A 25,868-nucleotide genomic window follows, 5' to 3' on the forward strand; every position below is an offset into this window, starting at 1 on the left:
TATAACAGCTAATGTTATGGAGTGCTCGCAGTGTGCCAAGCACTGTGCTAAGTGCTCTTTTTGCATTATTGTTTAATTCTCATAAAAACCCTGTAAGGTCAAGGTAAGTGTTATGAAGCCACTATCGCAGAGAATTACAGATGAGTTTTGTTTTGTTTTTGGTCTTGCCCGTACCTACTGTCCCTTCATCTACAAGCAGCAACTCAGTTTTTCTTCCAGGAACCATCCAAGAACTAACTCAGTCTGTGTAGCCAGGTAAGATTGGTTCCATCCCCAAGTCCAGCAGTAGGCAGATGACCCCAAGCCTTGCCAACGAAAGCATGCACCTTCCCAGCCACAGCAGTTGGTTTAAAGTTGGGCTGGGACCCAGCTGGACCAATCAAAGGCAATGAGAGCCACTCTGGGACTTTTGCTGGGACTCTTGGCAAAGAGGCACTTCTACTGAGTTTATTAAAGCAGTTTTGATTGAAATTGGGAGCTATTGTGGCTATCTTGTGCCTTTTGGGGGAGATCTTGGCTGAGAATTTGGTCAATACAGAGAAAAGCAGAACTCAGACAGGGAGAAACAGTTCCTATGCCAGAATTCGAGACCCTCAAACTGGCCACATCTGGAAAGGCTCTTCAGTTTTCTTCCTCTGCTCCCACAGTTACGCTGTTATGGTAGCTAAGAAATCCCAGTGTGTGCATGTGTGTTTAATAAGCCAGTTTGATTTCATTTTTCTGATTCTTATGACTGAAAGACTAACACAATCCCATTTTATACATGAAAATTCTTAAACTTAAGGAGGTTAAATAATTTGTTCAAGGTTACATAACTCATGAGTGGGAAAGAGGGCTTTGAATCAGACTTCAAAATTGGTGCTTTTTTAAAAAACTTTTTGAAATAGATTTATGTTTTACTTATTATTATATTCCTTAGTTATTTTATTTTGGTAGGGGGCGGTAACTAGGTTTACTTATTTTTAGAGGAAGTGCTGGGGATTGAACCCAGGACCTCATGCATGCTGTAAGAAACACTCTACCACTTGAGCTATACCCTCCCCACCTCAGAATTGGTGGTTTTAATCAGCATAGTCTTCTCCTCAGGCACTGTCGTGGAATTCTCTCTCAGTGCTTGAGACTGAGGAGTGAGGTAGCAAAAGTGTACAGCTGGTGTTAACTATGACAGCTAGTGCCAGGTTTGAGAACTAATTTCCAGGCAGTAGAGGTTTAGCTGCAACATTCAACAAACTGACCATAGTGAAGGGGAATGGGAGCAGGAAGGAGACAGTTCCTGAGTATGACAAAGAGCTTTGTCCTGCTAAAGGAGAAAAGGATGTGTTTCCATCTTTGATGGTGGCAGAGCTCTGAAAACATAAACACTTTGTTATGTTTGTGGCTTTTGGGTTGGAGCTTAATTTATAGACTATCAAAGAAGGGATTATTCTGCAGGTCTTAGGGCATGTGACGAGCTCACCAAAAGATTATTTTATTATTTTGAGGGTCCTTGATAATTCAGGAACTACCTTTATAGAAAATCTCATAAAACCAAAATTAAAGGACATCATTTAATACATCATTTGACTTTTTCTCATAAATTATTTAGTCCTAAGGGTAACAAAATAGATACTTCAACTGTATGTAACTCTTTGATCATTCTAGTAATTTCCCAGACAAGTATTAGCTACCTTACATAGTTTACATAAATTTTCAAATCCAAAAACTCTTAAATGTGTCAAAACATATTTAACTTCTAGTGGAACTGGATGGAAAAAAGCCAAAATTTGGTTGTTGACAAAATTAAAAAAAAAAATCCTTTAACCCAGTCCTCAAACAACTTAAATCATATTCAATAATGTGTAGATTGAGGAGGTCTTATGTGAAAAGTATACTGATTGCCTCATTTATAGAAAAAAGGAGCTCCATTAAATATATTACTTCAAACAAATTTCTCAATATCTCAATCTTTTTGAATGTTTTCAAAAGTAACTTGAATTAATTGTCATTTTTTTCTGGACTAGCATATCTGAAAAAAATGTAAAGAAAGTGGGAGGAAGTAACCCAACGTAGAACATATTTTTGGACATTATTTCTGCTGAGAATTGATAGGGCGATAAAGCATGCCTGGAGGCAGAGGGATGGGTTCGATGACTTCTTGAAGTCCTTGGCAACCGAATATGTCTAGGATTATGATTATGATTATGTTTATTTATTAACATTTATACTAGGTCATTTTAGTTGATTAGTGCAATGCAATTACTAAAAATCTGCAGCTAGAAGTTCTGGGAAAGATCTACACTGCTAGGAAAGGGTAGGTATGATATCATTTCTGATTTTCAATAACTTAATTAAATAAACAAGCATATTACCTCCATGTTACAAGAGTCTCTCAGCGTAGTTTCCAACATGATGAAGAACTCAGTCTAATTGCTTAAAGTGGGGGCAATGAGAGTTAGTAATCTTTAGTTCTATTGCTAATTACTCACAGAGCCCTTCTCTGTCCATAAAGAAAGATACTGTCTCTAAAAATGAATGTGATTGTGTGTTTACTCTCTTCTTGTCTCTGGTGGGTCTAGTCTTGTGGCCACAACCTCCCTCTGGCCAGAGCCAGACTCACTGGGGGCTGAAGGGGCAGAGACCTGGGAAGTGGACCAGAACGGGGGACCCTTAACCAGACAGAGACCTCTGCGTTTTTGAGATGCTGCCATTAGAGACTAAGCCTTCTGAGGGAAACTTGATTCCTTGTTAAAATATAAATTACTCTAAACATTTGAACCTGTTACATGTTATCAGCCATAAATAAATGAATATAGATTAATTTTTTCATGTCATTTCTTTAGAGCAGTATTTCTCAAAGTTTGGTCTAGGGACCCCTTGAGATCCCCAGTGTTCACTCGGTGGTAGGTGGGCAGGGCGGTCTGGGAGGCCAAAACTATTCTTGTAGAAATACTGATACATTGTTTACCTCATCACATTCATTCTCTCTCAAGTCTACAGTGAAGTTTTCTAGAGGTTACATAACATGTGATATTGCAACATCTGAGGGAAGAAGCAGATATGAGAAACAGGTTTATCTTCTAACAAGCCGGGTCTTAAAGAAATTTGCACAAATATTAAGCAGTGCCACTCTTAATATTTTTTTGTTTTGTTTTGGAAAATGTTATTTTCATCAGAAGTATTTTGTGTTAACATTTAATGGATTTTTATTATTTTTGCATAAAATAATAAGCAAATATTATGCACTTTTCCCAGTTTTGATTTCTAGTAGGGCAAATATCAATAGATACAACCCATATAATAAAAGTTCCTTGGGATCCTCAATAAATTTAAAGAGTGTAAGAGGGTATATTAATTATATCTTAATAAAACTAGAAGAAAAAATAAGTAAATAAGAGGTTCCTGAAAAAAAAAAAAAAAGAGTGTAAAGGAATCTTGAGGCCACAAGTGCTGGCTGTGGAGTGTCACAGTGGAAGAAGACCTTAGACAGTATTAGGTCCTTTCACCTCATTTATGTGTTGAAAATTGATTCCCAAAGAGCTGGGATGACTTACCGAATATTCTGGTTTGCGATTGCTGTGCTATAAACCACCCCAAAATGTAGTGTCTGAAAATACAACAGTCATTCACTTTTCTCTTGAATATGAAATTTGGTCTAGGCTGGAGGGATGACGCCTCTGCCTCACGTGATGTCTCCAGCATCAAAGGGCTGCAGTCCCTGGGGCTTGCTGGGCACCTCTCTCTCCCTCTCTTGTCTTCCCCACTGGCTACTGGGGTTTCCGCACAGAGTGAGCATTCCGAGAAGTTGGAGTGACAACAACAAGGCTTCCTGTGACTTAGCCTCGGAAGACCCACGGCTTCCACCACATTCTATTGGTTAAGCAGGTCACTGAGACCAGGCCAAATTCAAGAGGAGGGAAGTCAGACTCCATCTTTCAGTGGAAAGAACATCAAAGACTTTTTGGCCATCTTTAACCTACCATGCCTGAGGTCCTAGAATTAGCATTAGAAGAACAAAAACTAGAATCCGTCTCTCCTGAGTTCTTGTGCAGTATGGCAACGTGAACAGGGGTGCGCTGGAGGAGGATGAAATGAAAAGAGCAAACGGTGGAGCATTGTGTGAATGAAGAACATTTCAGGGTGGCCTCTAAGCACCCACGTGAGTAGCATGCACATTTGGGAGCTTGAAAGGGAGGCTGCTAAGGAGAACAGGGGTCATGGGCTCTCTGATACAGAAGAGAACTTAATTCTTTCTTAAGATGCTCAACTTTCCTCAACAACTTCCTTTCTCGCTGACTGTCTTTATAAAGGTAGTTTTGATTTGTTGGGCAGCCTACCTGCCTCTGGGAAGCTCTGTTACAGTGTGTTTCCACAGAACAGAAATCTGTTTCCCTCTAACTTCTCGCCGGTGGCTCCCCTTGTACGCTTATTTTGCCTTAGGGTAATATCGCAAAAGGCTTCGACGTGCACCTCTACAGCTATTGTAGCTTTGTAGCCCCTGTGAATTCCGCGATTCCAGGTTTATGACTCTTCGTTATAATTTTTAAAATTCTATATGGCCAATCAGGACACCCTCTTATAAGCTACCCCAGCTTGCCAACTGCTCTTTCATAGTATTCTCCAAGAGGGAGATGGACTGTTGACAAGCACCGCCACCACATTCTGTGCACCCTACTGGCAACCATGCACACTGATAATACGTTATGCAGATCCCAACTTGTAAATCTTCTTCATTTATGCTCTACTAACCACACTTCAAGGCAGTTGCATGAGTGTGTGTGCCTGTTTTTTTTTTTTTTTTTTATTCAGCTGTGGAAATTTAGATTCAGCCCTAGATATTTTATCTCAACAGGTCCAACTTAAGATCTTTTTGAATCTAGACTCTGTCACTAAGGCTACTCATTATCCCACTGAGCTTTCATATAATCTGCAGATTCATTAAGTATTTTTTTCTATACTTTTATCTAAATCGATGATAAAGATGTTGAACTAGACAGAGCCCTATGTCACTCCACTAGAGACCATCCTCTGTAATGATGTCAGTCTACTAATCAGCATTTTTTGGGTTCATTTATTCACCTAACTGTTGTTAATTCATCTAATAGTCCTATCATTTAGTCCATATTTCTCCATCTTGTCAACAATAATATCATGACAGACCTGGACAAATGCCCTGCTGAAGTCCAGATACATTACGCCGACTGCAGTTGGTTGCTCTCTATATCCACTACTCCTGTCAGAGGAAATGAAGCAAGTCTGATGCACTTTGATGATTCCAAGGCTTTGCTCATGTTCTTTTCTCTGCCCTGATCTTCCATTCTGCCTCACCTGCCTGCTAGTTCTATTGCTCACATGTCACCTTCTTGCTGGAGCTTATTCCTTAACTCCAGGCATAATTATTTCTCCAAAGCTCTTCATGCATAGTATCACATCCCAGTTGTTTGTGCATGCCTGTTCTCCTCTCGTTCATCTAGAATGAGCCATGTCTTATTTAATAAATGTACGATGACTTTAATTTAACTAGACCCTGGTGCCTGGTGACCATTGCTTCCTTTCCAAAATACTCATAAATCATTCAAGCCAAAATCCAATCTAGGACCTGCAATGTGGTCTCTAAATACCAATTCCCACTAATAAGGACCAGGGATTCTTGAAGAAATAGTTGATACCAGGTCTGGGCAAAAAGTGTAAAAGATGAGCCTGGGACATCTTGTCGTACCAGCTACAAGGAAGCTCTCAAAGACAATTAGGGTCCTGTCAAAAGAACGGAGAAGCCAAACTGAAGAGGCATCCATTGGTCAAGGTTTGAATAATTTGAGCGTAAATAAGAATAAATACTGCAATAAAAAGAAAATATATAAAGTATATTTAGACCCATGAGTCCATAATGCTGCAAAACAAAACAAAAAAATGTTTTTTAAAAAACCCATAAAACAAAACAAAACACACAAAAAACCCCACTGATGGTCTTTGAAGGACACCAGGGAACAAACTTGCTATTCTGAAAACTGGTGAATAAAGGGAAAGAATTCAGCATTTTCCTTAACTTGCGGTACCTTACCATACCTAATGTGCTCAATAATTGGTAAAGGAAGGCTTTTTTTCTCTTTATAGAAATATTCTAGCTAACAAATTAATAAAAAATAATATAATTAGGTTATTACCATTTGCACCCCCTAAATGAATAAACTCATGTAATCTAGGAAATGCTAATCAATGGCTGCTAAAATCATTTGATAAAAAGCTCTTGGGGAACTTCATATAAACGGTTCCAGCTGATAATACCCCAACCCCACACATCAAACTTGACATCATAAAAAGAGAGGCAAGGATATGGTGCAACAGGAAGTATCCTTGCTAAAAAAGGATTCAAACCTGAATTTGATGAAGCCTCTAAATTCAACTCCCAGTTTCCAGGAAATAATAAAGTTTAGGATTAAACATCACCACGGGAGGCTATCAACCAAATCCAGAATGTAGATAATTCTATAGTACATATAAGCCGTGCTCCTCTAAAATAAATTGCAAGGAGAAAGGGAGGGAGGGACCTGTAGATCAAGAGCAAATATAGAGACATGAAAACCAAATGCAATGTGTGGAATTTTTTTTTTTATTCTCATTCAAACAAACCAACTTAAAAAAAAAAAAAGCTTCTGTGAGACAATTAGGGAAAATGGAAGACTAGATATTTGAAGATATTAAGAAATTTATAGTTAATATTTTTGGTGTGATGGTGGCACTGTGGTTATGAATTTTTAGGAAAAATGTCCTTATCTTTTAGGTATAAGACTAAAAGATTTAAGGAAGAAATAATACAGTGTCTTAGATTTGCCTCACAGCCACCAAGTCAGGGAGACTGTGGGGGTCAGAATGGTGGGATTGGGGGTGCGGAGGGATGGAGGAACAAGGCTGGCCACGAGTGGGTGAGTGTTGTGTCTGGATGAGCGGTTTGTGATGCTTTCTTTATATTGTTCTCTCTCCTTCATATGTGGGAAATTTTCATAATACTTTTTAAATCCAATCTAGAATTTTGCCTGAAACTGTTGTTGAGTTCACCAGTCTGCTGTTTTTGGACTCCACACTCCTTCCTTTTCTGAAAAGTTGAGGGTTTGCCAGAAGAGCAGTCTTTTCACTGCTCTTTCATCCTTCGTGGTTCCACAGAAACCACCAGCAACCATTTGGTGATGTCACTGGCGCGTTCTCTCTGGCCCCCAGGACAGATCCTGCAGAACTCATTCAAGTGGGCAGGACCCTCCACAACCACTCTAACCTCAAGGGGCTCTGGTCCCTGTCACTAATGTTCACGCTAGTCCTTTCCATTCTCTTAGACAGAAAAGACAGAATTAAAATTTGAGTTTTATTCAGCTTTCTTTATCATTTCTCAACATGAAAAAAAAAAAAGAAAGAAAAAACAGTCCCAAGTAGTGAATGTATCCTTTTTTATCATCTAGTTCTAAAGAAAAGAAAAAGGCCCTTTGCCATCATTGGATTTTAATTTTTAAAATAAAAGCTGGACTTTGACTCTATTTTTATAGGTTTCTGTTATCCCTAAAATTTACTTATCCCTGCTTTCCTCTTTTGCATCAAAAATAGCACAGTAAGAAGAGGGTGGGCAAAACTTTTTTACTGGTACTGCACAATGCTGGCGAGTATCTGAAAATAGATACTATCATATTCTGCTCTGCAAGTATAAACCAGTACCACCTTCCTGGAATGCAATTTTGCAACATGTCTCCAAAGCTTTTTTTTTTTTTTTTTTTTTTTTAACAATATATAGTCATTGATCAAGGAATTCCACTTTTAGGGTTTAACTCGAAGCAAGCTGTGTGGATATGCATGGAGATTTAGTGAACAGGGTGTCCAGAGCAGTGCTTTTAATACAGTTTAATGATTAGCAGCAACTGCATGTCCAACAGAACAGAGCTGACTGAATAAACTATGACTTACACAATGTAATACCACACAGCCATAAAATACGTTAGAAGAATATTTCATGAAATTGGAAGATGTTCATGATACATAATTTAGGGAGGCAAGGAGGTTACAAAGCAGTCTGTAGAGAATGCGTTCCATTTTTTTCTTATTAATTTTTTTGTTTTTATTTGGGGGAGTAATTAGGTTTGTTTGTTTGTTTATTCTATGCAGGTGCTGGGAATTGAACCCAGGACCTCATGCGTGGTAAGTTTGTGCTCTACTACTGAGCTATAGCTTTATCCCAGAGAATGCTTCATATTTTTTAAAAAATTTGTTTACACGTGGAAGAAAAAGACAAAAAAGTTATATTAAAAGGTTAATTTATCTCTTTTTAAGGAATACATGCCATAACATTTTCTATAAATCTTAAGTACTTTGAAATAAGAAAAAAAGTAATGAACACTGAAAATAGGAAAAGGGCCCCCAGGGCCAGCTCTGGCCACTTTGCGGGGTTTGCTCTGCTGGGTGCAGTCTGCGCTCCTGCCCATCTCCCAAGGGGCAGTCACTGGCCTCCCTAGGAGGGTTTTTGCCATCGCCTTTTGGTGCACAGAAGCAAGGGGCAGAATCAGTGACTCCCTCAGATACCAGGGAGTTTCAGCAGATGGTGGGAAGACTGATGCCCAATGGCCACCCCAGGAACGTGGGCCTGGCCAAGGTGAGCCCACGAAGCCGAAGCCGAATCTGGCCTCAGCTCAGTCTCTGGAAGGGCACTCTCTAGCCCCGCCTTGGGGCTGTTTGGTGCTTTGAGGCTCACCTCTCAGCGGTTAACACTGTTCATTGAAGAGGTTTCCCTGGGGTTTGGGTTAAAGCTGTTGGCCTCTGCTCTGTAGTCTCTTGTGTGACTCACTGTGCTGTTTTGTCCATTATTATGTGCCACTTCCCTCCTAGCAGCCTCCCTGCCTCTTCTCTAAAACCTCTCTTCCTCCTCCTTTCCCTCAAGCCCAATCGCAAATGGTGAAGGTTTATGAATAAACAGGAGAGCTAGCAGTGAGTTTGTGATTAGAACCCTCAGCTCATAATTCCCTGGGCTGCAGTGTAACTTGCCCCAGTAAACAAATGAGAAGGAAAGAGAGAGCAAAGAAATGCTGTGTGTTTAAAAAGAAAATTAATATTCTCCATTATATCTAACTGGGGAAATACTACAAACATGCATCACTGTAACCATTTTATTGTCTTCTGGCTCCTGAGGTCTAGGACACGTGGTGCCTGTCCCTGAGTACCGGATTACATTTGCCTCTAAATTCTGAATCAGCTGAAATTCACATTAAAATGCATGATGCTGCAGCATATTACTGGCAAACCCGCAAACTTCCTAAATAAAACAAAAACAATATAAACAAACAAACAAACAAATGAAAACAACAGGATCTTTTGAAAACCCAGAAAGGAAAATCTTTTTTAGAAGTTTTAGAATTCTCAAGCATTTTTCTATGTAGTTCAAGGCTGAGCAGTGGATGACTCCTGTGCTCCTCAAACATTTCCCATTTGGCTCCCTGGGCTGACTCGAGTTGTTAAAGAATTAATTTTGTGTATGGCAGAGGCAACAGAGAACCCTTGACTACCAGGAACTAGGCAGGCTTTCCTTGTAGGTGGATACGGATGACTACCGGGTGTGACAGGAGCGATGTAGGAAGACGCCACCTCAAACACTACCCTCACTTCTGAATGCCCGTTACTCCACCATCAGTGCTTCTCCGTGATACCTGGCTCTTGGCATCTTCATTTGAAAATACACTCAGGAGGGAAATGCACACAAAATCCTGAGCCCTTAAAGTAAAGGGTGGAGCAGCAGAGGACAATCCCTCTCCTCTCTCCTGGTCTCCACGTTTCCCCAACCTCCTTTGATCTCCCTCTAAACACACTGCCCCTTATGTTCTTTCATAGAAATATATGAGGAGGAGGTTTTCAGGCCAAAAAAATAAGTTAACAGAATGTTAGGACTTAAAAGAACCACACAAACTCTTATCCCAATCCTTGAGGTAACTAAGGTCTTTCCCCAGCTTGAGCAGTGACATCCCAGGATGGACTGTGCAAAATCAGTGCCCACACTTTGCCCCACGCTGCCCCATGGGGGTCTCTGACTTGGGTCCATTGACTTCATCTCCACTCAGAAGCTTGCAGACCTTGGGTTTGCTCCATCTCCAAAGTCAGCTTTCCAGACACCATCTGAACCACTTCTACACTGAAGTTCTAGGACACAGCAGGTATGTGATAAATATGGGTTGAATGAGTGTATGAATGAAGGGTTGATGATATCATGTGCTACCAGACCCAGAGAAGTAAGTGTGTTTCCGAGGATCTCTGGGCCCACATTACAGAAGTGAAGATCTTGCCAGCATATATAGGAGAGTTTTTGTTCTGAAGTATCCTCTTGGACCCTCTGAAATACCAGCACTGGGCAGAATACTGTACTCCGACTGCCCCGGGACTCTACTTCTGTAACCTCCCTGGAATTCCTTTAATTCTCTTTGTCCTACATTGCTTTTCCCTTGGCTTATGTATCCATCATTTCTTGCCTACAGTAGGGCCACAGCCCCCTAATTTATCTCTCGACTTCCCTGATCCCTCATTCCTTCCCTCCCAAATCACATTCCACTGTGTCCCGAGTCCTGTGGGACCTGCTTCCTGTCTAGCCTCTCTTCTCTCATCACACCCTTCTTTGTTTGCCCACCCCCACGCCTCCTGTTCTAACAGAAAACTAAACCAAACTATTTGTAGATTTCCCAAACACTCCATGTTCTCTCTGGCTTTGGAGTCCAACTTTCACTGATTCCTCACCTACAATCTCCTCCTTTCCCACATCACCACCATTTTCTTTGCTCACTCCTACTCACCCTTTAGTGCCCAGCATAGAGGATGTCACCTCTTCCAGAATCCTTCTATTTCCTGAGAAACTATATGTCCATTATGGGTCTACTGAGACCTCTTCTCCATGTCATCCTCACCCTAGAACTCAGGCTGACTAAGTAGCCACCATCTGGGGTTCTGTCAGCTGCCATTAAACAGGACAAAAGGGGGAGGATAGAGACTGGAAACCACTCTTAACGAGTCCACCTGGACATCACACTTTATACTTCCATTCACCTTTCATTAGCCAAAGTCACATGGCCACATCTAACTTCTAGGGTATAGGGAAGTGAAGTCCTCCTGCATGCCTAGTGATGGGGAGAACTGGAAATATTTGTTAAACAGCCTTAAGCAACCTAAACATTCAAGGAAGTTAAGGCCTGGAAAATCCCCAGTGGATATGGTGATCTTAACGAGAAATGTTTATTTTGTGCGAGGGTGGTGGAAGCCATTTTGGAAGAGGCCACAGAGTGGTTGAGAAGTAAAGAAATAAAGACGGTGAGAAGAGACAACTCCTCCAAGACGTTTGGCTGTAAAGGGGAGAAGGGAGGTAAGTGGTGGTGGTGGGGAGTGCAGCCAAGGAAGAACACCGTGTTAACTGATTGGCTATTAGTAGGAGAGTAGCTTGAGCGTGTTTAGATGACAACAGGATACGTCCAGGTGAGCATGAGGATTTGAGGATCCAGGGAGAAGACCTGGGGAAGGTCCTCGGCCAGGCACTGTGAGGGGCTGGCTGCAGTGGGAATAGGCATCCCTCCTGCGAGCAGTGGGAACAGCAGAGAAGCAGGATGGGTTTATAGGTCGGGGAGCAGAAAGTTGATGGAATCTTGTCCAGGGGTTTCTGTTATAACTGTGAAGTTAGTTTATATAACGCTATCATAATCTGTTCCACTTGGAGAAATTTCAGAGGTCATTACAGAGGGAAAAAAGGATGGCCCTTCATACCACTTGTAGTTTGCTAGCACAGAGGTTGGGAGGGTGTTGAGCATATGGCCTCTCTATGCCACCCCCCTCCCAACTGAGCCCTATTTCAGGAACCACGTAGGTTCTAACTGCCAAATACAGTCCTCTAAGCCCAGTAAAAAGCGGCTCATTCTTAGTAGCTGACAGTAGGAGTTTTAATATAGCTATGAAATGAAAATCTGTTTCTGCCCAAATAATACTGGGTTGTTATTAACCCAAGAGGCTTTGGCCTTACCTCCTTCCTGTTTTCAAACTGAAAATGATGTCTCAACCCATACTATGCTTACACAGGTCAAGGCATTGCTCAGCTGAGAAAGATAATCTTACCTGACTCTTTTCTTTGGAGCATAGAAGATGCTTTTAAGATCTCAGGATATTGCTACCTTAGGATGTTGCCACTCCAGAAGATCCAGATCCTCTCCCCAAGTCCTCTTCTTCACCCTACAAGCTTGGTCAGGGTGCATGATTATTTTTTTCCTTCCTTTTTCAAATAGTGGGTTTTTTGTTTTTTGGTTTTTTTTGGCTCAGAGAGGCCTCCTTGCCTAATTTAATTTTGTTTCTCCTTTCTTTGTTACAAGCAGATGTCACTTTTACATCTGTGACTCTGATCAAATACCCCATGTCTCCTCCACCACCAGCCCAGCAGCTGTTACTACTATTAGCTAAACTCCAGCAAAAAAGGTAACAGGCAGCTCCTTCTGCTACTCACGGCATGGAGTGGGGGAGGAGAGGAGCAGAGCTGGGCTCTCCCATGATGATGTCCTTAAAAGGATGGATCCTGGGGATCTGTACCCCATCACCTATATAAAGGATACACATGGGGTGCCTCCAAAGTTAATTCAAATACAGAAACACCGTCTGTGAGTTAGCTCTATGAGTAGCAGTAAAGCTCTAACCCAAACTCACATAGCTAACCCAGGGCAAGTACCTTTTTAAAGTGAAAAGACCCTGAATATACAATATTTACATACAAGAGTAAAGTACCACCTTAATCATGCGTATGTACTGTGCATAATGTAAGACAAAACACATAGTTAACTTATATACATACATGCCATCTGGTGAACTCTTAAAAGATGGAAGTTTTCTGCCTGATTGCTTTATTTTATCCCATTTGTTGTTTTAGAGCATGCTCTCTGATTTGTCCACCCTCTTCCACATGCATTATAAATATACAACAGAAAAGACACTGTCCATGCACCATCTAAATTCCGAAGTCAAGTATTTAACAGGCAATTCAAGGAGACTCTACCACCACCACCGCCACCACCATCATCATCATCATCATCACAACACTGGTCTGGTGGCTAAAATTCACTGGATTCTTTCCAGGTGCCAAGCACTGTGTTAATTACTTTGCATACACTATTGTCAATTGGTTAATAATTGTCTCACAGTGCCAGGAGTTTAGTTACCAGAAACACAGAAAGTTTCTAATATGAAACCTGTGTATTATGGCTGCTAGGCAAATGGAAAATGTGGTAAAAATTCTAAAATGCTAGGAGAATGTCTGTATCAGTGGATCTTCATGCTTGGGGATGCTGTGACTGGCTTCCTTTATGTTCTGGGGAAATAGTGTCTCAATAAATCCCATCTAGGTTATTTTTTTAAGTGCAGGTGAGTGCGAAAGACTGCTGCCTGCAGAAATCTTTTTGGAGAAACTTAAGGACAAATTCGTCTTTCAGTTCTCTAGTTGAGAGAACTGTTGGTTCTGAGTTGAGCCTTTGGCAGGCAGTGGTCTTGCTGTGCTGGGATAATTCGGATGCAGCATCAAATAAAGCAATGAAAAAGAAAATTCCTCTGCAACTCTCACTGGTATTTAATATTTTATTCATTCCCATGTTATTGTGCTTCGCCTGTGGTAAAACAGCCTCCTAGGAGTGAGGCATTAGGAGGCTGACAAGCATTTTCCCATGAATTGCTACTACAATACAATGGCATTTTGTTTGCTGTTTTGTTTCCTTGTCTTCTAACATTCTTTCTGACTTTCAAGGGAAAAAAGAAGAAAAAAAAACCCCTCCTATGAATGGCAAAGAAAAGGAAAGAAAAGTTTCTTTTAAACTTTCAACCTTTTTTATTTGGTACAGGGTAGCATGTAAACATCTTTTTTTCTCATGGTATATATGCTGGTAGTCTCTTCCCCTTTTTGTGCTTTAAATGGCCTCCCCCCACCCCTTTACCACATAGCATTGCCTCTCCATTATTGATTCAGAAAATCAGCAGGGAAAAAAAATCAGCCGTGTACACATATTAAGAAAGAGAAGTCAGAGGAAGATGGATCAAACCATCCATCTATCCATGTGGCCATTTATCTATCAATCCATCTCGCTACCCACCGCCTCTATTAAAATAAATAGTGGGCCCTGTACACATTGCTGGTTGGCTGAAGTTGTGATCTGGACAAAAGGTCTGTTTGGGAAAAGGATGCTGAAGCTCTAATTCTATTTGTGCCGGTTGAAAATCAGGAGGGGTTTTTCTACACTTCACTTTTATTAGATTATTTCTTATAGATGGTTTCTTTTTTCCTCCCAGACGCGTGGTGGAGGCTGCTGAAGCAGTTGGTCTATAGTTGGAATAATTAAATTAACCATTTGGTACAACTTTTAGGGGAGAGCTCGCGTGTAGAAAGCACAACTGGAACAAAACAGGGCGCTGGGGCTGGGGCTCCGGCCTGGCCCAGCCCCGCACTCCTTTCATCTTCGGAGCAGAAGCAGGACCTCGGGCCACAAAAGACCGGCGGACACGATGTGCCAGGGATGGTGGGGGGTGGGGTGAAGAGAGGGACAGTGACACCGAACAAAATAAACCTACAAGGCCTACAAAGGGGAAAATGAAGTCAAGCGCATTTGTTCATCGGACCATGCGGTCCGGCGCTGAAAGGTCTCCCGGTACAAAGAGAAGGAGGCGCACGGCACCCCGACTCGGCGAGGCCAGGCACCAGGGGGCGCCTGGAGAGAGGCCGGGGTCCAGCCGGGCACCTGGGAGAGGGATGGCGCCGTGGTCAGAGGAAGCGGGTAGTCGAGGCCGGTGGGAGCCCGAGATCGCAGGGCGGGGAGAGACCGGGCCCCGGGCGGGCTGTGGGACCGCGGAGAGCACGAGGCAGTGCCCTACGCTGGCAGCGTATAGGCCGGCCCCTCGCCGGTTCCCTCGGGCGCCCCCTGCGGCCTCACACTTCCCTAGCCCTCACCTCTCAGCAGAATCCTCCCCTTGCTCCTCGGCTTCTCCCCGGGTCACCTCCCACGCCTCTTCAACACCCAGCTCCCCTGAGCTGCACACCGTACTCCCCACGCCAAGCTCCACTGGGCACAAGAATTGCCTCCAGGCACCGACTGAATCCCAACGTTCAACACCTTCACCAAGGAGCCCTCCTCAAAAGCTGCCAAAATAAACCCTGCTCCTCCGCGCTCCCAGCACACTCCAGGTTCGCGGTCGGTCTCCTCCCCGATGGGACCTGGAGACTGTCTGTAAATTAGGACCCAAAGAGCAATTGCCCCATACTCGGATCTGGTTTAGGGCCGGACCCGGGCGCGGAGCAGCGACGCGGGGCTAGGATCGAGCTTCCTGGGCGGAGCGCGCGCGCTCTTTACCCAGCGGAGATACAACCTCGGGTGCACCCAGGCGAGGGCGCCAAGAGGGGTGTGAGCCTGGTTATTGCCAAGCGTGAGTCTTAAAGTTAGAACGCATCCCCTCCATGTCACACTCTTCTGCAAAGAAAAACGCTTAAACTCCACGTAAGCGGGAGGAGCGGGCTAGCGGCCTGTGCTCCCGGCAACCACATCCCTCGAATGTGGGTCTGGAGCAACGGGGTCGCGTTGGGAGAGCCAGGAAGCACCTCTGAAAAGTCCAAGGGATTCGAGCAACTTGGACAATTGCAGCCTTGTGCTTGACAATCTGTCCCCCACCTCCCTTAAGGGTGGGGGTAAGTCAGGGTGGGGAAAGTCTATGTGTAGCATCCAAAGGGGCACAGCTACCTCCCGGTCCAAATGCAGATTCATATTCATGAGAGCAGGATAAATAAAGACAAATCCCCACTGTAATAACACTTGGATTCTCATCCGTCTTTGCTGGCCTTTAGGTATAGGGGACTGAAGACAGATGTTTGCATCTCTTTTCTCCTCTTGTCTGGTGACCATAAAGAAAAACCATTTAGAGCGTTGCAATTTGTTTCCCGCCGCAGTAAAACCTTGTACACATTTATTTTCATTTCACCCCCGTGCACAAAAAAGTGCACACTGGTCGCCAAGGGCCCATCTTTATCAAATACGCATTGTACAACATACAACTGCAATAAAACTATCAGCCCTCCCCATAAAACTATCACCAGGCTCCTCCGCGAGTCCGGCTGCCTGCACTTTAGTGCTTCCTCACGTGCAAAGGACGCGCCATCACCTGAAACCAGCCTGAAACACACCCCGCAGAGAAGCACGAGGCTGGGGGGCCGCTGTCCCTGTTTAATCCATTACGGCGTCCGCTGCAGTTTAGTGCGCAATAAAACACAGTGGCAGTGGAGAGCGGGCGCCCATCCACTCCCCGGCACTAGCATCGAATTAAACCACTTAGTTTGGCAAACACTGAACGCCTAAATGCCCCTATAAAGACTTTATGAGTTTGTTACTTTAATTACTGACTTGTTACAGAGCACATAAAGGGGGTAATGAATGCAATAAAACTAATTATCTACACATTTAATTCATATAAAATATCCAGGGTTTGTTTACACCACACGGCGATTCGACTAAGCATTCCTTCTCTTGTCCACCGAGAGGAAGGATTTAATGAAATAGTTTCCCTTATTCTGCTACAGCCTAACGAACCAAATGAAAATTTCCCTCTGCTTAAATCATGGGGCCACCGAGGTCCACAAATCATGGCTCATTTCTTTGTCTGTGCCTCGCTGCCAGCACCCAAGAGCCTGGGGAGTTGGACAAGAAAAGTCCCCGACCTGGAGCCTGGGCATTTAAAGAGCAAGGATTTCGCTCACTGCAGTCAGCAAACCTAAAAGGCAGGCAGACAGCAATCCTCTTTCCGAAGCTTCCGGTCTTTAGGGAACTGTGGGCACCTGAAAAAAGCGGAGGTGAAAAAAGAGGGAGAGCGCAGGAGAGGGAGGGAAGAGGAGACACAGTTGGGGACATTGCATGCCTGCTTGCCAGTTAAGCAGTGTAATTAAAACCAACAACCACACAAACCAACAAAATGCAAATCTCGCGCCAATGCAGAAAAAAACGGAACATAGCGCAAAGAAGCCATGGGTTGAGAATCCAGATGTTTTACATTCAAGAGCTTTACTCGGCTGTTCTTGTATTTTCTAAATGGCTGTGTAAGCGGAGTCTCTAGAAAAGCACATTAAGCCGCGACAAGAAATGCAATTTATAAGATGCTTTTTAAAAAATCCCCTCTACAAGGTGTATTTTAAAGAAATCCGCTTATCGTTCTCATAAACCCCCTTGGCCCACTTACTCCATGTTACAGGGCGCCTGAGTCTTGCCAATGTCCCAGTCCTTTATAACATTTCATGCACTTCGGGGGGTAGGCTTGTTGTTAAATTGAGCGTGTAACGCTCTTACAAAACAGGTTTTCTATGACATCAAGGTTTCTTCTCCCTAACCAAGAAAGAGAGAGACAGAGAGAGAGAGAGAGAGAGGGAGAAGGAAGAAGGAGGAAAATACACACACTATCTCAATTTATGCCTAAGGTATATGATCAGTTAAAAAGGCTTAAAAGCTCGGGGAAATTGGATCAGGGAGAATCGTCACCCAACTTTCATTATTTCCAAGTAGTGTGATTGAATTAAAGGGCAGGGAGCTGGTTAGAAGGGAGGATCAGGGGCTCAGTGCGTAATGGTGTGGTATTAAATTCTAATTAGAGATGCAGGAATCAATGATAGGGAGGTTGGACAGCTCAGTTCCCCAGTGCCAGCCCAATAGACGGATGAGTTATTGTCATGTAAAAAGCGCCAGCAATAAGACCAACCGCTTTGCTATTGTCCAAGTGGAAAGAGCCAAGTTTATTATGAGGACTATATGCTCTAGAGACCTCAGACAAGGCATCTCATAGGAGGCTTTTTCATAAAACTAGGCTCTGCTGGTAGTAAGGAGGCCAGTTTGGAGGCAGGCTTTGAGCTGTGCACATCTCCCCACTCCAGCCACCTTCTCCATACCCATCTTTTATTTCATTTTTCCACTTGGCTGAGCCATCCAGAGCCTTTTCAATGTATAAAATGGAATATTCTTACCTCAATTCCTCTGCCTACGAGTCCTGTATGGCTGGGATGGACACCTCGAGCCTGGCTTCAGCCTATGCTGACTTCAGTTCCTGCAGCCAGGCCAGTGGCTTCCAGTATAACCCGATAAGGACCACTTTTGGGGCCACGTCCGGCTGCCCGTCCCTCACGCCGGGATCCTGCAGCCTCGGCACCCTCAGGGACCACCAGAGCAGTCCGTACGCCGCAGGTAAGGACCGCCAGCTTTCTCAGCGGAGGAAGCCGCCTTTCCGCTCGTATATAGGAAGCCTTGATTGCATTTGAAAATGGAAATGTGTTTAGTATTTACCAAACGAAATTTGCTTACACAAATGAAAGAATTTATCACGTTAGAAGCGATTGCAGGGAGGGGTAATTCACTTACAGGGTTACACTATCCTAGTCACACCCGAACCGCCAACAAAATTATCTTAAGCTGCCAAAATGATAGGCATAATTTATTTACTTTGCGATGAGACGTAAAGCTTAGAAAATAATTAAATAACCAAGAGTAAAGCTCATTACTGGCAGTGTCTCCTTTTTAAAGAACCGACAGCGGCTCACACCTCTTTGGCTGGTCATTTTTATGATTATTTCTTTAATTTATTGTGTTTCTTTGTTTTTGTTTGTTTGTTTGTTTTGTTTTGTTTTGTTTTGTTTTGTTTTGTTTTGCAGCGCTTTCCCCCAACTTTCGGGCCGGGTCAACTTTTGAGAATTAAAAAGTTCCAACAGTGGAAGTGTTTAGTAACTTCTTCCCTGGCTTCCTGATATTCCGAATGATGTTTTCGGACTTTTTTCTTCTTTCGTTTTTCCTCATCAAAACATTACTGCGTCCCCGGCCCTCGGCCGTCCCCAGTGCGCTATTTCAACCTACCCAAAGGCGCTTGTGTCCAGAGGGACCCCGCCAAAGCCCGAAGTTTGCGCCCCTGTTTCCGTGTATAACTAATTTGCTCGGGGTTTCTCTCCAGCTCCTCTCGGCCACTCTTCCGGCGCTGGTGTCGGCGGCCGCTCCAGCGCCACCTGACCTTGGAGTCCCCACATGCCAGCTCCGCGGCCCGCGCGCTCCAGACCATTTTGCTCACACCCTTTCTTCTCTGTTGTCCCCTAGTTCCTTACAAACTCTTCACGGATCACGGCGGCCTCAACGAGAAGCGCAAGCAGCGGCGCATCCGCACCACTTTCACGAGTGCGCAGCTGAAAGAGCTGGAGAGGGTCTTCGCGGAGACGCACTACCCTGACATCTACACCCGGGAGGAGCTGGCCCTGAAGATCGACCTCACCGAGGCGCGAGTCCAGGTACGCTTGCCCGGAAACCTACCTGGCTTTGCGGCACCTCGCCGGGCAGGGGTGCAGTGCAGGGATGCGGGTGATTCTACTGAAGGTGCGAATTTCCGGGCCTCTCCTGAGAGGACAAGTTCTAAAGGGCTTTTGCGCGCCAGGAAGGGCTAGGGAGCGCGTTTTTGGCCCTAAATTCACAGCTGCATGTGTTTTCCACCTCAGCTAGCGCTGCAGAGGCATTCAGGGGCCTTGGGGTATGAATGAGAGAGGCATTTCGGGGACAGGAAATGCCCTGGGGGAGGAGTGCAGATTTTACTTCTATATTTTACGTATTTTTTGCCAAGTACCTCCTAACTCAAGAGCTTTTAACTTGGAGCTAGTGGCGTATCGGTACAGGTGCATTTTCCCGGGAACTGTGACTTGCAGCAGATTCGCAAAAGGGTTGGGAGTCTATGAAGGTCAAGATCCGCGGTTTACTCTAACCTTTTAGAGACCCAACTGCTCTAAAGAGCTGGCCAGGGCGCCTCTCCAGGTGAGCCCCTCAACGGAGGGGCGGTGCGCACCCAAAGGCCAGGATGGGCAGCAGGGGCCAAACCCAGAGACCCCCTCCTCCGTCTATCAACTAGAGTTTAATTTGAGACCTGAGGCCTAGAGGCGATGGCGAGTTTGGGGTAGCTCAGGAAGTAGACCGAGCAAAGGCCCGCCAAAATAAGAACTTACATTTTAGGGCCTTTCTGGCACCTGCGGCCTTTTTAGTTTTCCTGCAAGCCACCGTTTCCGGGGCACGTTCAGGTAGCCTTAAGAACGTTTTTCCAAAGATGCACCAGCCACTGGCAAGGCTGACTTAGTGGGGTGGATGTGCGCGGGAGTACCTGCGGCGCGTGAAGTTTAAAACAAGCTGAACGGGAACGTGGGCTGCCCTAACTGCTTTTCTTTCCCATTTCCTTCTTTCTCCCCGTGCTTCACCGCCTCTCTTCTCTCTGACCAGGTGTGGTTCCAGAACCGCCGCGCCAAGTTCCGCAAGCAGGAGCGCGCAGCAGCGGCTGCAGCGGCCGCGGCCAAGAACGGCTCTTCGGGAAAGAAGTCTGACTCCTCTCGGGACGACGAGAGCAAAGAGGCCAAGAGCACCGATCCGGACAGCACCGGGGGTCCAGGTCCCAACCCCAACCCCACTCCCAGCTGCGGGGCGAGTGGCGGCGGCGGCGGCGGGCCCAGCCCCGCAGGAGCCCCGGGGGCGGCGGGTCCGGGGGGTCCGGGAGGCGAACCCGGTAAGAGCGGTGCGGCGGCGGCGGCGGCGGCGGCAGCGGCGGCGGCAGCGGCGGCGGCGGCAGCAGCGGCAGGAGGCCTGGCTGCGGCCGGGGGCCCCGGACAAGGCTGGGCACCCGGTCCCGGCCCCATCACCTCCATCCCGGATTCGCTCGGGGGCCCCTTCGCCAGCGTCCTATCTTCGCTCCAAAGACCCAACGGTGCCAAAGCCGCCTTAGTGAAGAGCAGTATGTTCTGATCTGGGGTCCCGCGGCGGCGGCGGCGGCGGCGGCGGGCGAGCCGGGGCCGGGCGGGCGAGCGGGCGAGCGGGCGAGCGGGTAGGCCCAAGGCTATTGTCGCTGCTGCCGTGGCTGTTTCCCTCGAGAGCCTAACGTAATCGCGATAAGAATAAAGAGAAAATGGCGTCGCCCCCATTTCAACCCCACTCCTACCCTCTTTCTCAACCTCCAAACGAAACAAAACACTTCCCTGGCTTCGCACCTGCCTCAGGGCCGCGCAGACGGGCCAGGGCTCCGCCTGCTGCCTGGGAGGTGTGAGCGGCGCGGCCTGGACTCGGGGGCGCTCTCAGGGGGCTGTGTCTGCGTGTCGGTGTACGTCTGTCTCGGGGAATGTGTGTCTGTGGCCCGAGCAGGTGACAGGGAGAGAGGGATGGGGGGCCACAACCAACTCAGTGACTTGCTTAGAAAAAGAAACAAAACTCTCCCAAATTAAATATATATATATATATATAGGAAGGAAGTAACAATTTAAAAATACCCGAAAGGTCTTACAATCTAGGAAAAAATAAACTAAAGAGAGGAAGAGGGAAGCTGCAGTTGGCACTGTCTGAGAGCTCTAGCTTGTGAACCCCTGAATTCATCCGCACCGTCCAGACAGCACAGACTCCCTTGGGGCTCCTCCTCGGGGAAGAGTAGGGACGTTTTCCAGTCCCCCTTTCCCTCTCGTCCTTGGGTTCGGGCCGCTGCGGCGACGACTCATGGTACTGTTCCCGCGGCCAAGGTGACTTCTCGAGCCCTCTTGCCTGCCCCACTTCGTCGAACACCATCCTGCCAACTGCGCATCCGAACCCCACAGCGTTGCAACTCTCAGCCCGAATCTGTGCAGCCACTCGGCCCTGAAAGATGCCCTATACATGAGATGCCTTTTCATCCGCAAACTCTGCAAACTGTCATGTATTTCGCAACTCTTCCCTTTTTTTCTCTCCTGACACCCCCACCGGCATTTTCTTCCACCAGCTTTTACTGAACTTTCTGGCACTGCTTTGGATTGGAGTCAATTGCAGTCCAAGCAACTGGCTGCAGAGATCTACCCAGCAAGGAAAAGGCGCGCACACAAGTTTGTGTCTCTGCATTTCTGTTTGATCCGAAATGGACTCACATCCTGTATGGTGGATGGACTGTATATTGATGATTCCATTCTTTGCGCAGTTTAGACACCTTTGTTGGGATTTTTTTGTTTGTTTATTTTTTATTTTAAAAGGCACAAACTATAGGTATTAGTTGAATGTTGAGGCTTTAACTTTTTTGGTGTCTTTCTACAACTGTGTTCTGTGACTCAATTGTATCGTGTTAATATCAGTACAGACCGTCTCCTCTACGTGACTGTATGATGTTTTTCTCTTCTTGTAGTCTCTATGGCGTGTCTTTATGGAATAATAAGGTTCTCACGGGTTCAATTCCTCTGTGTTTAGAGAGACCACGGTTCAAACAATGGTATATATTTTTGTTATCAGGTGCATGTCTGTCTGATTTCTTTTTTCTTCTTGTTGGACTACGTTCGTGAACATAAGCATCATAAATTATGTTTCAGATTTTTGAATTTATTTATATGTGTTATAATGAATGCTTCTATTTAAGAGGGAAATATTTCTACATGTGCATATAGTTTTCCAAGAGTGTACCATTAACTTGATTGTTGATAATAAAAACAAAAAGCAAGTCTAGCAACTGAGCTCTTCTGACTTTTCCTTGATTTGTTTTTGTTTGCTTGTTTTTTAAATTAATTTCAAGATGATAAGGGAGAACAGAGGAAAGTGTACAAAGCATCAAGAAGCTGTTGGGGCTCTGGAAACCCAGGCGGGTTGGGGAATCAAATTCATGCAGCTAATTTCAACCAATATAAAATTTAGTGCTTGAGATAGCAGGCAGGATTCTTCTTGTTCGTTTTTCTTTCTTTCCCAGTCACAGAGCACAAGAGATCAGTGCCTAGTCCACTGTGGGACTCGGTAGCAAGAAGGCGGGATGCTAATTTCCAAGTTGGAGAAAGTGCAGTGTGCTGGCACCTTCAGGACTGATGGCATTGAGGGAGGGCCTGGCGGTCCTGCCTCCTAAAACCCCGCAAACTGCTGGCACCCAGGGACACCCGGAGGACCTCTGCATGGCAGGTTCATCAGGAAGGCACCCACCAGAGAGCAGCTGTGCAATGTTGGTGTGTTTGGAGAAATAACATCAACCACAACTGGAATTAGCCAGCACTTGCCTGCACCAGGCTTTGTTTCCCATGCATTATCTTATCTGCTCCTCAGAACAACATCGGGAAATGTATGCACTTTCTATCCTTATTTTCTTTTGAACAGATGAGGAAGCTGAGGCAACAGAGAAGGCGACTTGCTCAAGAGGCCCTGGTGTATGAGTGATGGGGCCAGTCTTTGAACCCAGGATATCTGATTCCAGAGCCTGCCCATCAGCTATACTAGTGTTTCCCAAAGTGTGGTCCCTGGACCAGCAGCCTGAGCACTACCGGGGAGCTTGTTAGACACACCAATTCCTAGACCCCCATCCTAGACCTACCGAATCAGGAACTCTGGGAGTGAGGCCCAGCCATTTGTGTCTAACAAGCCCCACAGAGGATATGAGAACACCTGAGCCAGAATTGGGACTATGTTGGGAACAGGTGTGCTTGGGCGTGGTGGGAGTGGGGGGGGGGGTTGGAAGCTTCAATGACCCCTTTGTGGAAGGAAGGAATCACTACCATAGACCCAAGATGGAATCTTGCCTCTTCCTTGAATTGTTTGGCTGGGCCACCTTCTTCAAGCAGTTGCCTGTGTGGACTTCTGGTACTTAAACCTGAGTACCTTTCCGGTTGGGCTTAGCAATAGACAAGTCAGCTCCCCTCATTTGAGGGAGGGCCACAATCTGCCTCCTCTGGTCTGAAGATTAGCAGCTGATCTGGTTTGAATTTATCAGGGCTTCTCACCTTAAGATTCCAAATAAGGTTTGCATCAGATTGGATGGGTTTCATTCAGAAATTTGAAACCTTTGGGTCTTATCAAACTTCAAATAGTTTTTCCAAAAGGCTTTTAAATAGTCTTTAAAAAAATCTGTCTTGAAATAGCCTTCAGTAAACATTTTGAGACAGTATTCCATAAACAACAGTATTAATTGTGCTGGGCTAAGATGTCAGCAAGTGCCAGACCCCTTAGCCAGAAGAGTCTTTGGTTGTAAATGTAACTTAGAAGGTCTAGGAGAGGCAAAAAGAAGGGCAAGAATTTACTGGCAAAAAGAGCATTCAAAACCCAGGTGACTCAGTGCTGCGCTTGGCTAGAGGAAAATTTGCCTTCCCATAGGCATTCAGGGCCACCAGGGAAGCCTCTGTGAGCTAGAAAAATGGGCAGGCCAGGGAGAGACAAGACCAGGAAGGAGAAAGAAAACAAGAAGAAAGATAGAGAAAGAAGAGGAAAAAGCAAATAGCCAAAGAAGTGTTTTTGGAAACCCCCGTGAAGACCCTAGAAATCCTTTCGGATGTGAATAAACTGGGTCAGCTTCCCCAGATTCCCTTCTGCTGGCCTTGACCTGCTTTGAGCAACTTATCTCTGGGACAAGGGAAACTCTGGAGAATGGTGAGGAAAACATGCCCCTCTCTCCCCACCCCCACTGCCCACCCTTGCCCCAGCTTCCCAGAAGATTGCATTTTAAATGTCTGGAGGCAACCAGCTTTTGGATTTCAAATGTCAGCTTCTTTTTACTTTGGGTCACCTCTGCCTCTGGTCAAAGAAGCAAACTGTTGGGAGGCAAGTTCATGATCAAATGCAGAATAATGCTCCCCTAATAAGATGGAGTCTAGTGGCAGGACACCGTGTCTCTCGCATTGTGTCATTTCCTTGGAGCCCCGCACAGTGGGAACAAGCTCACTTTCGCTTTTCCTCTCCTAAGGAATTTGCATTTTGGCTCATCAAGGCATCCTTTTTCCTGGCAACTCCAGGACCACATGTGACTTCACAAAAGCTGTATGAGCCACTGCCAGAGGGCCACCTCTAAGCCAAGTCTCCTTCACCGTGGCCGACTACAGGGAACCAGAGAGTGGTTTCAGAGGAAAGCTGATAACTCAGCAAAGAGTAGCTGTCTGCTACTCACCCCAGATGCTTCTCTGTGGCCACCTCATGTCCTTAGGAGGACAGTCTCTGGCTAGACAGAGATGGCCCTCAATTCAGGGAAAGGAACTCTGTGACCTTGGACAGCAAGTGATTAATCCCCCTGAGCCTGATTCATCAACCATAAATACAAATAACAGTACAGACTTAAGAGGTTGTTGAGGGGAGTAAATAAGATGTACAAGAAGTATCTGGCATAGCAGGAAGTTTCCAGCAAATGTCAGATATTATTTTTAATATTATTTTATTATGTAACTTGCAGATTCTTTCTTGATCTCTCTAGCTCAGCCTTCGGAAGGTTAAAAAGAGCCCTCAGTTGTCACTTGAGTCAATGGCTCAGTGAGGGAACATGCAAAGGCTGGACTTGGAGAACTTTGCTGAGGGTGACAGCAACAGGCTAGAATCAGCCAAGGGCGGACAAGTAATAACTACTAATGTTTATTCAGTGCTTATTATGTGCCAAGCAGTTTCAAGCTTACAAGGCTTTAAAGCATTCAGTCCTCACAACTACCCTGCCAGAAAGTGTGGTTCCCATTTTTTTCTTAGGAGGACACTGAGGCATAGAAGGTTAGGTGACATTCCAGGTCACACAGCTGGTAGTATTGTAGCAGGAGTCCAACCCCAGCTGGTTTGACTGCTCTTTTATTTGCTTGAGTTTCTTTAAATGTATAGTTTCACAATGATTCAGGTGTATAGCAAAGTGATTCAGTTTTATGTATTTTTTTTTCAGATTCTTTTCCATTATAGGTTATAACAAGATATTGAATATAGTTCTCGGTGCGATACAGTAGGTCATTGTTGTTTCTCCATTTTATATATAGTAGTGTGTATCTTTTAACCACTGTTTTTTTTTACAGTCTCCTCCAGGGGAAGAATTCATTTTAGCCCATGAGGTTCTATACTGCCAACCTCAGAGGGAGATCTCATCTTGCAAAAAGACTCAGAAAGGTAGACGAA

At 45.1% G+C, this 25,868-nt stretch overlaps 1 protein-coding gene across 1 annotated transcript; it reads left to right on the plus strand.

The window, feature by feature from the left end:
• Positions 1-17,688: 17,688 nt before the first annotated feature.
• Positions 17,689-22,480, plus strand: PHOX2B (paired like homeobox 2B). The gene is made up of 3 exons (XM_074375128.1): positions 17,689-18,209; positions 19,107-19,294; positions 20,265-22,480. The coding sequence occupies exons 1-3, from the start codon at positions 17,969-17,971 to the stop codon at positions 20,778-20,780; spliced, it is 945 nt and encodes a 314-aa protein (XP_074231229.1). The 5' UTR covers positions 17,689-17,968; the 3' UTR covers positions 20,781-22,480.
• The last annotated feature ends 3,388 nt before the right edge of the window (positions 22,481-25,868 follow it).

This window comes from Camelus bactrianus, chromosome 2 (genome assembly GCF_048773025.1).
Source record: "Camelus bactrianus isolate YW-2024 breed Bactrian camel chromosome 2, ASM4877302v1, whole genome shotgun sequence".
Lineage (NCBI taxonomy): Eukaryota > Metazoa > Chordata > Mammalia > Artiodactyla > Camelidae > Camelus > Camelus bactrianus.